A 13,233-nucleotide genomic window follows, 5' to 3' on the forward strand; every position below is an offset into this window, starting at 1 on the left:
CATCAACCTCCATGGGTCCACTCAGCCATGCCGATTGCCTTTGGAATTTCTCTTGCATACTTTTGTTGAGAAATGAAGATTCATAAGCCCAAACTCTAAACCCTACATCTGTTGTCTCTGCCAAACCTTCTCTTCACGATTCCCCATCATGATGATGTCTTCCACATATAGGACAATAATCATGTATCTATCTTGCTCAAAGAAAATATACAAAATTGCATCTGACATGCTTTTAGAAATATTAATATCTAGAAATAAAGTATCTATTGCTGCTCTGCTGCTGCTGGTATCATACCTGAGGGGCCTCTATAATACCTTCTAGAGTTAGCACACTTTGTTTCCTACACTAGATATCTTAAACCCAATTGGGACCACATTAGACTCTGTGCATCTTCCACGGCCATCTAGACCCATAAACGTGCCTCAAAGCCCAAGAATAGTGTGTCCTTGGTTTTCTCTCTAGAACTCACTAAAGCAATCACATACCTCACATAAGCATGCATCCTAATTAGTAGAGTACCAAGTATACACAAGCCATCTCCTAAACATATGGCAAGATTTGGCCACCATCCAATGTCTAAACTGACCATCGTGCCTGAGTGCTCACCCACAAACCGGCTATTGCTCATATAGGGGGCCTTACAAAATAGAGCACATCCATCACCCGCGTAGTAACAACACAAGGGTGGAGCATTAAGCAAATGATTTTCCAACACCCCCCCTCAATGTCCACCCATAGGTGAAGTATGTCTTCAGCCCAACACTGAGTCAATGAAGATGGCACTTTAGCAAATCCCTCCTAAGAGTCTTTGTGAAAATATCTACAAAAATTCTTTGTTTTTGGGGAGTAGACAAGCTCCACCTCTCCATCCATGATAAGCTCATGTACATAATGATACTGAATCTCAATGTGCTTCATATGAGCATGGAACATCGAGTTCTTTGTAATCACTATGCAACTCTAATTGTCACACGATAACAATATTACTCCCTTTTGAGCAACACCCATGTCTCCTAATACCCTTCTCAACTAGATAACTTCACGTGAATCAAAGCATGATGTGCCTTGTGTTGAGCCCATGTAGAAGAAAGTGCCACTATAGGTTGCTTCATATTGATCCAGGATGTAATTCCATATCTAATAAGAAAAAGATATTGTACTATCACAATCTCTTGCCCAATCTGAGGCACAAAATGCAGTTAAGGAATTTATCAATTTGTATAAGTGATGCCATACCCAATGGTACCTTTATTTGTATAAGTAATGACAGATACACAATGGTACCTTTGATGCACATTTGTATCCTTGACTTCCAGTGGTTCTTTGGGGGCTAATTTATGAACCTACCAAGGACACATAACTGAAAATCTGATGTGTGTCACACATAGAATGATCAAAATCCCCACTAACTTCATGTACTCCTTTATATCCACACAAGTCGTGAAGCATCTTCCATAGAAAGCTTCGCATCAACCTCTATAGGTGTAGCCACTGACTTCCACTCGGCCATGCTGAATGTCTTTAGAATTTCTCATGCATACTTTTACATAGAAATGAAGATTCCATTTGTCTCTTTTACCAGACCTCAGTCCCCAAACAAAAATGCATAAGTCCAAGGTCTGTCATTTTAAGCTATGAACTCAACATCTCCTGTGTATGTCGGATCTTCTCTTCATGGTTTCCCATCAAGATGAGGTCGACCACATGTATGAAATTGATCATGTACTTGTCTTGCTCAAAGAGAATATATAAATTTGCATACAACAAGAGTTTAGAAAGACTTATACTTACAAAGAAAGACTTACACTTACAAAGAAAGCATCTATTCATTGGTACCATGCCCAAGGGGCCTTTTCAGCTTGTACAATGTCTTTTGGAATCTTCACACTTTGTTTTCTCAACTGGGTATCTTAAACCCAGGTGGTTATAGGAGAACAAGGACCATATTAGACTTTGTGCAGCTGGGTATCTTAAACCACCTGGGTATCTTTAACCACCTGGGTATCTTAAACCCAGGTGGTTATAGGAGAACAGGGACCATATTAGACTTTGTGCAGTTCCCACACCCACCATTTGAGACCATTTGTATCCTGAGGAACCACAAAAGACACAAAAAAATAACTAAAGAACTAACAATCCCTGATGTCTCCACTTTACCAACAACACCCAAGGGTGAACTTTGACACGTACGGGTACAAAGTCTTAGTTACCCAAGCAAATGGATCCTATACTTCTTCAAAAGCCAAGGTCAAGCAACCAAAATAGGTATGGACCCTAAAAGTTGGTATAATAAACTTGCAATGGATAACATATGACAAGATGGTATGGATCCCAAGGAGAGGGAGAAGCATTACATGAAGAATTGATCAAGCCACCCAGGGTTGGATAACCACATAACTCTCCCTCAAAGCCCAAGGAGATTATTAAGGAAAAATCTTGATCTGGGCGCTAACACACGGTCGCCATCAATAACAAAGCATAGGAGCCAAAGTACATTGAGAATCATCATCGTGCGCAAAGCTAATACACAAGCTAACACAGGGTGGACATCAATAAGAAAACATAGGAGCCAAAGTACATCAAGAATCATCATCATGCTCAAAGCTAATAAACAAGCTAGCCAACCCAAAGCAGACATGGGTATCTAAAAAGACCAATAAAGGTAAGGTAAAAGTAGAGAAATTGACCAAGGAAGAAAGGGAACAACTCCAAAGGAAAATTCAAGACCTCCCCTCAACCTCTAGTATGAAAAAAACTCCTCAAAGCCTTACCATAGAATGGCCCAAAGATCTTGAAGTCTGTAATCCTTACATGGGCTAAAACCTTGTTTGTAAAGAGTATGCTATTACCCTCATGCTAAATCACAAGAAAAAGTAAGGTATTAGTAGCACCAAGCAACACAAAGTAAAGACCAAGCTAAATTATCAAGGAGCCGACTAACACCAAAATGTGCGAAGAGCAGAAGAGTCAAAAATTGGGTTGCAAAAGGCTAAAATATGCCAAGGGCATAAGAGTCAAGAGTCGGGTTGCAAAGGCCAAAATGTGCCTAACAGTAAATCCTAAGCACAACACAATATCTTATTCTCATAATGTCTTTTATAGTGGAGTCACTTGTGCTAGGGAGAGAGAAGCATAACTGTCAAGTCAAATCACCTTATGTGGGATGTGGTAGGGATAATGGTCAAGTCAAATCGCCTATGTGGGATGTGGTAGGGATAATGGTCAAGTCAAATCGCCTATGTGGGATGCAGTAGGGATAACTGTCAAGTCAAATTGCCTATGTGGGATGCGGTAGGGATAATGGTCAAGTTTGAGTCAAGGTTGATGGAGTAAAGAAGTAAGTCCCACTCACGCACTAATCATAGACTATACTTAAGTAAAACATTGACTTTGAGAGCAAGAGAATGGAAGGGAAACCTTCCTAAGCTTGGCCTAGTGTACGACCCATCGCCTGAGAATTCCATGTTCCATGATAAAATCCTCTCTTTGTAGATGCTCCTTCATCGGCAAAGCTTTTTCTCAAGATTTAGCTAGCGCTTGTACTCAGCACTTGGTGCTCATTATGTTTTCGAGAGGATTAGCTCCCTTGCCACCAATATTCCAGTCCTATCTTTGGCTTAAGAGAGGATCGGGTCAAGATCACCAAATAGCCCCATAGCTATCACCTAGAGACCTTCTATAGGCACTCTCTAGACACATTTATAGAATAATAAGCACTCATGGAAATTAACAAACACATCTCTCTCTCTCTCTGTCTCTCTCTCTCTCTCTCTCTCTCTCTCTCTCTCTCTCTCTCTCAATGATGCAATCAAAATACAATCAATAAAGCTTGACATTATATTCATGAGAGGAGTCATTGTACATCTATGACAATATTGTAATGATAGTAGAGTACATCTATGATAGCGTTGTAATGATAGGAGAGTACAATCAGCCAAGAAGGCTTACTAGTCAACTTGCTCAATTGGATAGAACTCAGAATAGACAGTACAGACTTAAATACTTTTTACAAAGTTTGTGGGTTTTTATGCCCTTCTAGGATCTTGGTAGCCCACTACAGGCATTCCATGATTGGTTGTATCCTATTCGGAATCCCTTTGTTTTGTGCTTCTTGGTCTTCACACCCACCTTCCCAGATTTCATATCCTCAGGTTGACCTTAGTTTACAAGTTGTGTGAGTATACTCGGCTCGACAGTCTTGATCTTCTTGCTATAGCCACTCACAAACATGCTTTGGTTGTTCCCATCCATCCCACTCAGCCTAACCATCTTGATCTTCTTGCTATAGCTGCTCACAAATATGCTCTAGTTGTCTTCCCATCCATCCCACTCGCTCTACTACTCATTGTTCTATACTTGGGCTTGGAACAGTTCTTTAGCTTCTCAAGTGAGGCTTTCACTCTTCCACTATGACAAAATATCCAAGGTAAAATCCTTGTCATTGTTAGCCTATAGATCCCCAATGAGTGTTGCAAATCATCGATATCACACCTTTAGCTGATCCTAACTTTAAATTGCACTTTTCACATTGCCATTGTGTTGGATCATTGATCGCAAAGTTCAACGTTCACATCGTCGATCCTAAATAACCAGATCACATGTACCTTTGATCCTCGATTCCCAAATCTCAGATCGCTTTGATTATTAATCCCAAAATCTCAAATCGCTTTGATTATTAATCCCAAAATCTCAGGTCTCTCCAACCTCCAATTACCAATCCCAATCATCGGCCAATTGTCTGCTCACATTTAGATTATTGTCGGTCCAAATCGCTCACTTTTGGATCAGGGAACTTTTGAATCAGATCATATCCAATTTGATCATTCATGTTCAGACCATCAATAATTAGATCGTCTAAGTTCAAATTACTTGTTTGATTGCATAGCTCCCACAACTAGTGTGGTTGGAGAATGTGTTTGTGTGTATTAGGGTTTGTAGGTTGCCTTTCTTATCATTTGAGATGAAAAGGGGTAAGCCCCATAGGGGAACCTTTACACAAATCACGGCACAGAGGGCTGGAAGCTAAGGCTAGTAGCATATTGCAAAGATTTCCAGGGCAGGAAGACCTATTACATTCAGGGTGTTGAATTAGTGCACAAGGGCACCACAATGACTATCATAAGGGGTGTAGCTAGGACCCATAGGCCCATAAGGAAGTAGACTACCACCGCAACCAAGGAAGGAATCCCCCTTATATCCCTTATCAAATCGCTACAAACAGGGTGGAAGAGTTGGTGGAAAGCGTAAATGGCTACATGCTCAAATTTCACACAAAGAAAGCATATCATGCCATCGTGCTGTTTCCAGATTGCCACATGCCTGTTCTTGAAGATGTGAATACCAATAAGCTCCTATAGAAGGTAGGGCTCCTTAACTTTGTCAGGCTACCACCTTGGGGGATGGACTTTCTTAGATGCTTCTAAGCAATGGCATCATGTGACCACATGAGTAAAGGATATTCCATGGAGATCCAATCCAAGGCCAAGGTAGGCAAAGGGTTATTTTAAGGCTAACAATGGAGGAAATCCAAAACTTGCTAAGGGTGCCCATCGTGAGTTATGCTTGTATTAAATGCAATGCCACAAAGGCTAAAAGGAGGATAGTTGTATTTGGTCCCACAAAATTTACAAAGCCTCACTAGACTAACATCAAGATACCTTATCTAGTTACCTCGACCAAAGAAATATGTACAGACTTCTCTTTTTACAAGCCAAACCGTTTTACAAAGGGACACATAGGGGTACTCTTTAAACTTGACCGAGCTTACAAAGAGTAAGATGCAAAGGCCATAATACAAAATTTTACAAAATTAGTATTAGAGAATTGGAAAAATTGCTGAACTTGGGAGGGTAGGACTTCTTTTAACGAGAATTATCTATGCAGGGCTAGAGGCCCTTCACAGCTCCCCAGACTAATGGAAAGTCCCTTAGAGGGGCATACATCCATACATGCTTCACAATAGGGAGGAAATAAATAGAGACATTCACTCCCCCACGTGTAAGGAAGCCCAGGGTAGAAGAGGAGACACAAACCATAACTGAGAAAGCACCCAAAACCAAAGGACAAAGGTAGAAGCTCAAATTAAGAGGGATAGATTTGGTGATGACTTCAGAGTTAGATACCAACATGAAGAGAACCCCATCCTCAAGGCCACAGCCCCACAAGGAAAAGACAAGGCCAAAGAAAAAGAAGCCCCCCCTGCACAACCACCACCACTAGACAGGACCTACAAGAAAGCATAGTAGTGCAAGGACCAGGAGGAGAGTCAAAGAAGAGAGTGCAAGTAGTGCCATAGATTATGGGACCTTTATCCCCAAATGCCAAGCAGCTTGCTAAATGGATAGCCAAGATGTAAGTGCTAGCTAGGTGACAGCTCTGAGAGACCTAACCATAAAGATGTAAGTGCTAGCTAGGTGACAACTGCTGCTGAGAGACCTAACAACAACTGGACAGCCAGACATCCAAGTTTAGAGCCATTCCCTAACCACAATTGGATAGATGGACATCCAAGCTGGATGTATCGAGTTAATCTACAATTTTGCAGCTCATCTCAACTGTATGTTTTGTAGCTGGCTTCACAATGTATAGGCACAAAGGGCCATAGAAGGTGCACAACAGATTCCCATCTTACAAGAGTAGATAAGATTGCATGAGGCCCAAATTCATGAAATGTTTAAATCCAAGGATGTATTTCTTACAACCATCATAGAGATGTATTTCTACAACCATTATAGAGATGGAGAGAATGCATTGAGAGGCTAATTAAAGTCTATAGCAGAGCTTAATAGTGTCATGACCCAACTCATGACAAACCAAGCAATTTTGAACAAAAAACAAAGCCATTGGGACACTAAAGAAAGAGAAAGAGAGTGCCTTGCAAAAGTACTCATGTACCTATACCTGTATCATGGCCTCATAGAGAAGTCCATAATGTATTGTGAACTTTATGTACATGAGTATCCTCCTAACTTCGCATCTAAATGTGGCTTCCTTGGGCCTACATAAATCGACTCACAAATCCAAACAAATAGCTCAAATTTTGCCAGATGATAGTCACCTTGCTTTTTTAATTCCTTTTTTTTTTAAAAACGGGGCCATCGCCACTAGCATTTTCTTATTAAAAAAGTAGGGCCATCATCGCTAGCCTTCGGTTGATGGTGTTGCAGCCCCTAGAAAGGAAATCGTGTATATTTGTGAGTTTGCAAACAATGAGGACAGGCGGTAACAGATCAGGAGACCATGGAAGAATTCATGACTCTACATTGAAGAAGTACATAGCCAAGAAGTTTAACAACATCATTATCTTTCACAAGACATGTTCTCTTGGAGGCGGCTCAAACTCCTTTTTGAAGATCAAGGAGCTTCCTTCAAAACCATCCTCGTCACATTAAGCTTGGAGAAGGTTATGCTTGTGATGAGACACTCTAATCTAGTTAGCCTCTTCTCCTTTGATCGAGGTGGGAGGATTCATTCATAGGTGGACCTTAGCCCTTAGCCTTATCTCATTGGGATCAATGACCCATATATGATCTAGCTCAACCTTGAAGGGAAATCAATTCTGATTCTAGCTCAAGCTTTTAAGGGAAATCAATTCTAACTGAAGACTTAAATTAAAATTAAGTATAAATTTTCAAATCAAGTGCAAAATAAATGTATAAGTATATAAAATATATTTTTTATAATATTCAAAGCTTTACTATTTGGCTACGCATATAGATGTGGCATATACATGTGTGTATAAGATTAATGTGTAAGAACAAATTAAACATTCAAGGAAACTATGGCCCTTTGTCAAAAGTATGCCTCCATCTTTACATGCAACGAACAAGCTGCATGTCCTTCTCGGTGATGTGGTGTGACTTTCTTTGCATGGATGATTACGTTCATAGTGTCACCAAATATATCCACCATGTAGCCTTGATGGCTTCTTTTGTAAGGCTTCCAAAGCTTGGTTTTTTATGACCACCGAGAAGGAGTGCCACCACCCATAGCTCGGGGCCAAAATCTTCCTAAGCCATAGTTACTCATATCCTCCATGATCTCTCGGATGAGACAAGAGAATGTGGCCTTGGGGATGAGCAGCTCCATTGTCTTACTTCCTGATTTCATAGAGCATCAAAGCCAACGCTTTACGCTATGTTGGAGGTGGTTATGGTCGGGTCTTTGAGGGGGTCAACTCTCATGGCAATTTGCTTGGTATGATCCATGGTCTTGAAGAGGAGAAATGAAAAACAAGGAGAAATGAATTGAAACTCACATTTATAGCCCCAAAATTAACTATGTCCAATATATTTATATTTTTATCTAATTACACAAAAAATTACTATGCTCACTAGCGCGGGTGGATTGCCTTGCCTATTGTCAACATGGGTATGCTCACTATCAGTGTCATGGGAAGGATTCCCTTGATGCATAGTTATCGGAGGGGGCACCTTGCCTTCCAACAATTTTCTTTGTACATGCCATGACTCAAAAACTAGAAGAGTGGAGAAATGAAATAAGGATGGTTCCAATGAAGGAAATGAAAGCAACTCCTTCACACTTATATATAAGACTATGATAACTTTTCAATATTATGATGAGTTATCAACAAACTAACTTATCTATTATCACTCATCGAAACTTACTATTAAGATAACTTACCAAACATCAAATATGATAATGTACTTGTGCTTTATACATAACCAATTTCAGCTATGAAAACTTATCCAACAACATTTATGACAAATTACTTATTCTTTTAGACATAACCAATATAATAATCTTCCTTGCATTATCCAAATATTATAGGAAATCTTTTACATTTTCACATATGAAAGACCACTATCACGACATTGCTCTTATGTTTTCCATTTGATGCCATCTCTCACTTGAGTTCTCAACCAATTTGCATGGTGTTCACTAGCTATTGAATTCTCGCACTGTGCTTTTCTTATAAGACATATTTTCTCTCCGAACTACTTGTGTCCCATTGGACTTGGACATCTTCTCCTCTAACCTTATCCCTACCTTAATGTACCGTCATTGGAGTATATGTCTCATGGGATTGACATCACGTGGACTCTGCCTCTGTGAGTTGTTGCCTTTTGGAAATCATAGCATGCTTGCCAGTGAGATCACTCCATACGTTATGTAGACCATATTGTCAAACTTCCTTTATTTGCAAAGCAAAGACCATGAGCCTACAAGATGCATGAGAAACATCTCCACAAACAGACTCCAAACAACATGTCCATTTTTTCAATAGTAACTTCAAGATGACTCCAACTGTATAACATGTGATGCTACTTGAAGTCCAAGCCTCTGTCAGTGATATGTAAAATGTAGTCACCACCTCCTTAAATTCTTTAGCATTATCTAACATAAATGCTACAAAAGTTGTGCCAATTTGTCAAGTGCAATCCATGAATTTACCTTTTCTATTTGTGTCCTTCCTCCAAGAACGGCCATGTCAAATTTCTTCCATGCATCATACATCTCTAGTTGTCACACTACATGAACAAGAAAACATCAAAGGATCCCTAACCAAGCTGAAAGCCATACTTCTCCCACTATATGAGGTTCAACCAGAGGGAGGCATGTGTGTAACGTATCAGCAAATGGTGGCAGATATAGTTGGCCCATTGGTGGGGTTAGCATCTCGTTGTATGTTAGCTTTTGATGCGCTTTGTCCCTCCTTTTTACTTAACCTCAGGGAGAAATGTTGGACAGGGAGAAATGTTTGTCCAACAGGTCTGAAATAGGGTCACCACTTGGGAGGTTTGTATAGGATCACCACTTGGGACACCGGACACCCACATCTAACACGAAATCGTTGGGCTTATTTCCTTTTAAAAAGGGGGCTTTGAATGTTTTGTAAGGTGCGGCCACAGTGCCACGTCAGAGGTATCTAATTGTGGGCGATGGGCGATTTCTACGCACACGACCTGGTCCACGATGGGGCATGAAGAGGGAGCAACACAATTCTTTTCTGGAATCTGTATCACCAAAAAGTCAAGAAGAGCAACGCGTTTTCTTCGGTCGATCGAGGAGGAAGGAAACCAGTGCAAGGAGATTTTTCAAGGTAAAGCAAACGAATCAGCGGGATCATTGATAAACCTCATTTTGTGCGTGTGTGTGTGTGTGTGTGAGAGAGAGAGAGAGAGAGAGAGAGAGAGAGAATGGTCACAAGCGGCGTGGATTGGGCGAGCATTCTTCTGCAGACGCTAGAAGAGAGTCCTTTGGTGTTGCAGAACACGTTTAGGAAGAAAGAGCTGCGGTCCAACGGCTGGCAATGCCACATCCTCGCCTGTATGTTTTCCTGCCTCGCGCCCAGAATTCGAGCGGAGATCGCCGATTGGAGGCTGGGATGCTGCGGCAACAACAGTAGCTGGGATAATATGATCGAGGAGGAGGAGGAGGTTGTGCAGGTAGCCTTCAGGGAAGCCTTTCACACAATCAGGCAAGCGGAGAGCTTCGTGCAATCGTGCGATGGCGAGGACGCGAGCAGCCTCATCGTCTCCACCGCCTGCACAGGAGAGGCTCTCACTGTCCACGTGCACAACCTCTTCTGGTGCGCCTCCAGCCTTCTGCTGGCCACCCGCGTGGCTCTGGGCTTCCCGGATGATAGGCTCACTGCGCTCATGGAGCAGCAGGTCCACTGCTGGAGCAACAGCATCGCGCGTTACATCGGCCTCGGCGCCGAACTGCTCGACTTCAAGCACTTAGCCTCCTTGGCGGAGACTGAGGTCAACGACAAGGAGGAACTCAATCTATTCGATAACGCCGGAACAGAAAGCCCCTCTGTCGCGAGGCTTCTCTCGCGCAGACTCAAGTGGATTCTCTCTAGAGATCAGCTGAAAGGCAATTACATTGAGTCCCTACTGCGCGACCTCAAAGTAGACCCCAAAGACTTGATCTTCGAGAACAGGGCTGCCATGGATGAAGCCTCTGCCCATGAAACCGAAGAGAACCGAGAGGAGAAGTATGCACTGGCTACGTGGGATGGGCTCCGCGTTGCTGTGAAACGTTGCCCCTCAAATGCATTGAAAGAGAGCGCTGCCACGCTTCTCAGGATGCGAAACCCCTTCATTCTGCAGCTCATCGGGTGGTCGGAGGAGGCCGACCCAGCTAATGATAAAACTTCGTGCTACATGGTGATGGAAGCTGTGAAGACGGATCTTAGGAGCTTCATCAAGGCTATGTGTGAATCGAACGGAGCGGAGAAAGAGGGCAGCCTCCCCTTTCCTTTCCATGTAGCGCTGGATATGATGCTGCAGCTTGCGAGGGGCATGTGGTATCTCCATCGCAATGGGATTGCCCACAAGGGCCTCCGATCCTCCAAGGTCCTGCTGTGTGAGGGCTATGCCCGGCTGAAGCTATGCGACATCGGGCTCCCCTCTTTTGCACAGAACGATCATCCTGATTACCCTGCAGATGTTCACAGCTTTGGGCTGTTGTGCATAGAAATTCTCACAGGCAAGCAGCCTGCCGTCAGCAATTCTGCTCAGGAGGAGGAGAACGACGTTGTGAGGCAACGTCTGGTGGAGATGCTGCCTGCAAGCACGCCCATGCTGCTGAGCGATTGCTTGATTGCCTGCTGTGATACCAGGCCTCAGCAGCGCCCAGAATTCGGAGTCATCTGTGGGCTGCTCCGACACCTCAAGCTTATCGTCTCAAACCCCCGTCGCTTAGAGCATCTCCTCAACTTCTCCACCAACGAAGCTGCCAAGACACCGTCCAAGCTCAATGATTCTGCTTCTACCATTAATCCCATAAGCAAAGCAGCGCCCGATGATATGGAACTCCGCCTTCAACTGATCGACATCAACGTGCACGTCTTGCACACAAGCACTCCTTCGGAAATCCACCCACTCGTCGCTGCCGAGGCTTGGTGTGGCGATACGTTCAAGAAGCCGCCCATGTCCCTCAAGGGCTTGGAGGCTATTTCCGCGCAGCTTCTACAAAGGCTGGCCGAGATGAACAAGGCCCCTGCTGAAGGTGATCAGGATGGGACGTCAACGGCATCGAGGCAGCTCAAGTTCGTGGTTTCAAATGCGGGCACCGTCAAGACCTCCTTGGTGGTGGACGGTTGTGGGGGCCTACTAAAGTCTGGATGGACGAGCACGAGCATGGGGATGGGCACATTGGAGATGTGGCTACCGCATTTGCCTACAGAGTGGAAGCAGGTGCAGAAAGTGGCCCTCGGTGTGGCCTTGTGCTTAAGGCACGTGTCCAAGACCCCGCCCAAGATTGGTTTCTATTCGCCGGAGCAAGGCAACATCGATGGGTTCTACCCAATCTACCCGCGCAACGTTCTACTCAACAGCCAGCTGAAAGTGGCATTGCTATTGGACAACACGCTCTCCGCTTGGAAGGGTCTCGTCCAATGGGCTGGTGTTCACCCGCAAGTGGGAGATGGGGACAACATCTTGCTGTCCATCGAGGCTTACACCACCTTCTACTTCGGTCACCTCCTCTCCTCCATCATCAAGGCTCGCCACTCCAAGGCGCATGACCCCCCTTCTTCTTCTTCGGATCAGCATTTCGAGTTTGTGCTCACAAATCTTGCCATGAGATGCATTCAACTCAAGTACCTCTCCATGACGGAGGTGGTTACCATTCTTCTCAACGAGTATAAGCCCTCTTCAAGGCCATGAAGTCTCATCTCAAGCCATCTTATTGGCTAACTCTCGTGATTTTACGATGAATACCTAGAGCCTAGACTTTGCTCATTCTTCTTCACATTTGGGCCTCCATGACACCCATCCATGACACCCAAGTCTTTCACATTTGGGCCTCCATGACACCCATCCATGACACCCAAGTCTTATGATCGTTTGATGCAATGTATATAGCAAATATCATACCATGTGTAGACTTCTCATTCATTGTTAAAGGTGCATTGTCATGCTAGGTCGGGGCATGAGGAGTCCTTTAGCGCCTTCTATCTTCTTTTTTGATGGTGATGATAATACTCAAAAGATCAAGATGTTAGTGCATATTCAAAATATAAACTCACTAGTCTATTTATCATTAAATTGTTATGTTAAGTTCTCGTAGACCCATCAAATGTTTGTATTTTTCAAAAAACCTTAAATGGGTGACTACAACAAATGCCTATCTTATTTTTGTTTTGCTCAAGGTTTACTTTTGTTTTGGTTGAAGTCAGTGGGTTTAGGGGTGCAAATGTTTTTTTTTTCAATGGCATTTAGTTTTCTTCCTAATTGCTTTCAATTTAGCTCGAAAGGTCA

The 13,233-nt window shown here is 43.1% G+C and overlaps 1 protein-coding gene across 1 annotated transcript; it reads left to right on the forward strand.

Moving 5' to 3' along the window:
- Positions 1 to 9,979: 9,979 nt before the first annotated feature.
- LOC147611808 (uncharacterized) lies at positions 9,980 to 12,990 on the forward strand. Its single transcript, XM_086783655.1, has one exon. The coding sequence runs from the start codon at positions 10,162 to 10,164 to the stop codon at positions 12,637 to 12,639; it is 2,478 nt and encodes an 825-aa protein (XP_086639781.1). The 5' UTR covers positions 9,980 to 10,161; the 3' UTR covers positions 12,640 to 12,990.
- Positions 12,991 to 13,233: the final 243 nt, after the last annotated feature.

The sequence above is a fragment of the Cibotium barometz genome, chromosome 46, assembly GCF_041138505.1.
Source record: "Cibotium barometz isolate CiBa-2024 chromosome 46, ASM4113850v1, whole genome shotgun sequence".
NCBI classification, from domain to species: domain Eukaryota; kingdom Viridiplantae; phylum Streptophyta; class Polypodiopsida; order Cyatheales; family Cibotiaceae; genus Cibotium; species Cibotium barometz.

Coding starts and splice junctions, on each gene's coding strand:
- LOC147611808 (XM_086783655.1), top strand. CDS start 10,162: ATGGTCACAAGCGGCGTGGATTGGGCGAGCATTCTTCTGCAGACGCTA.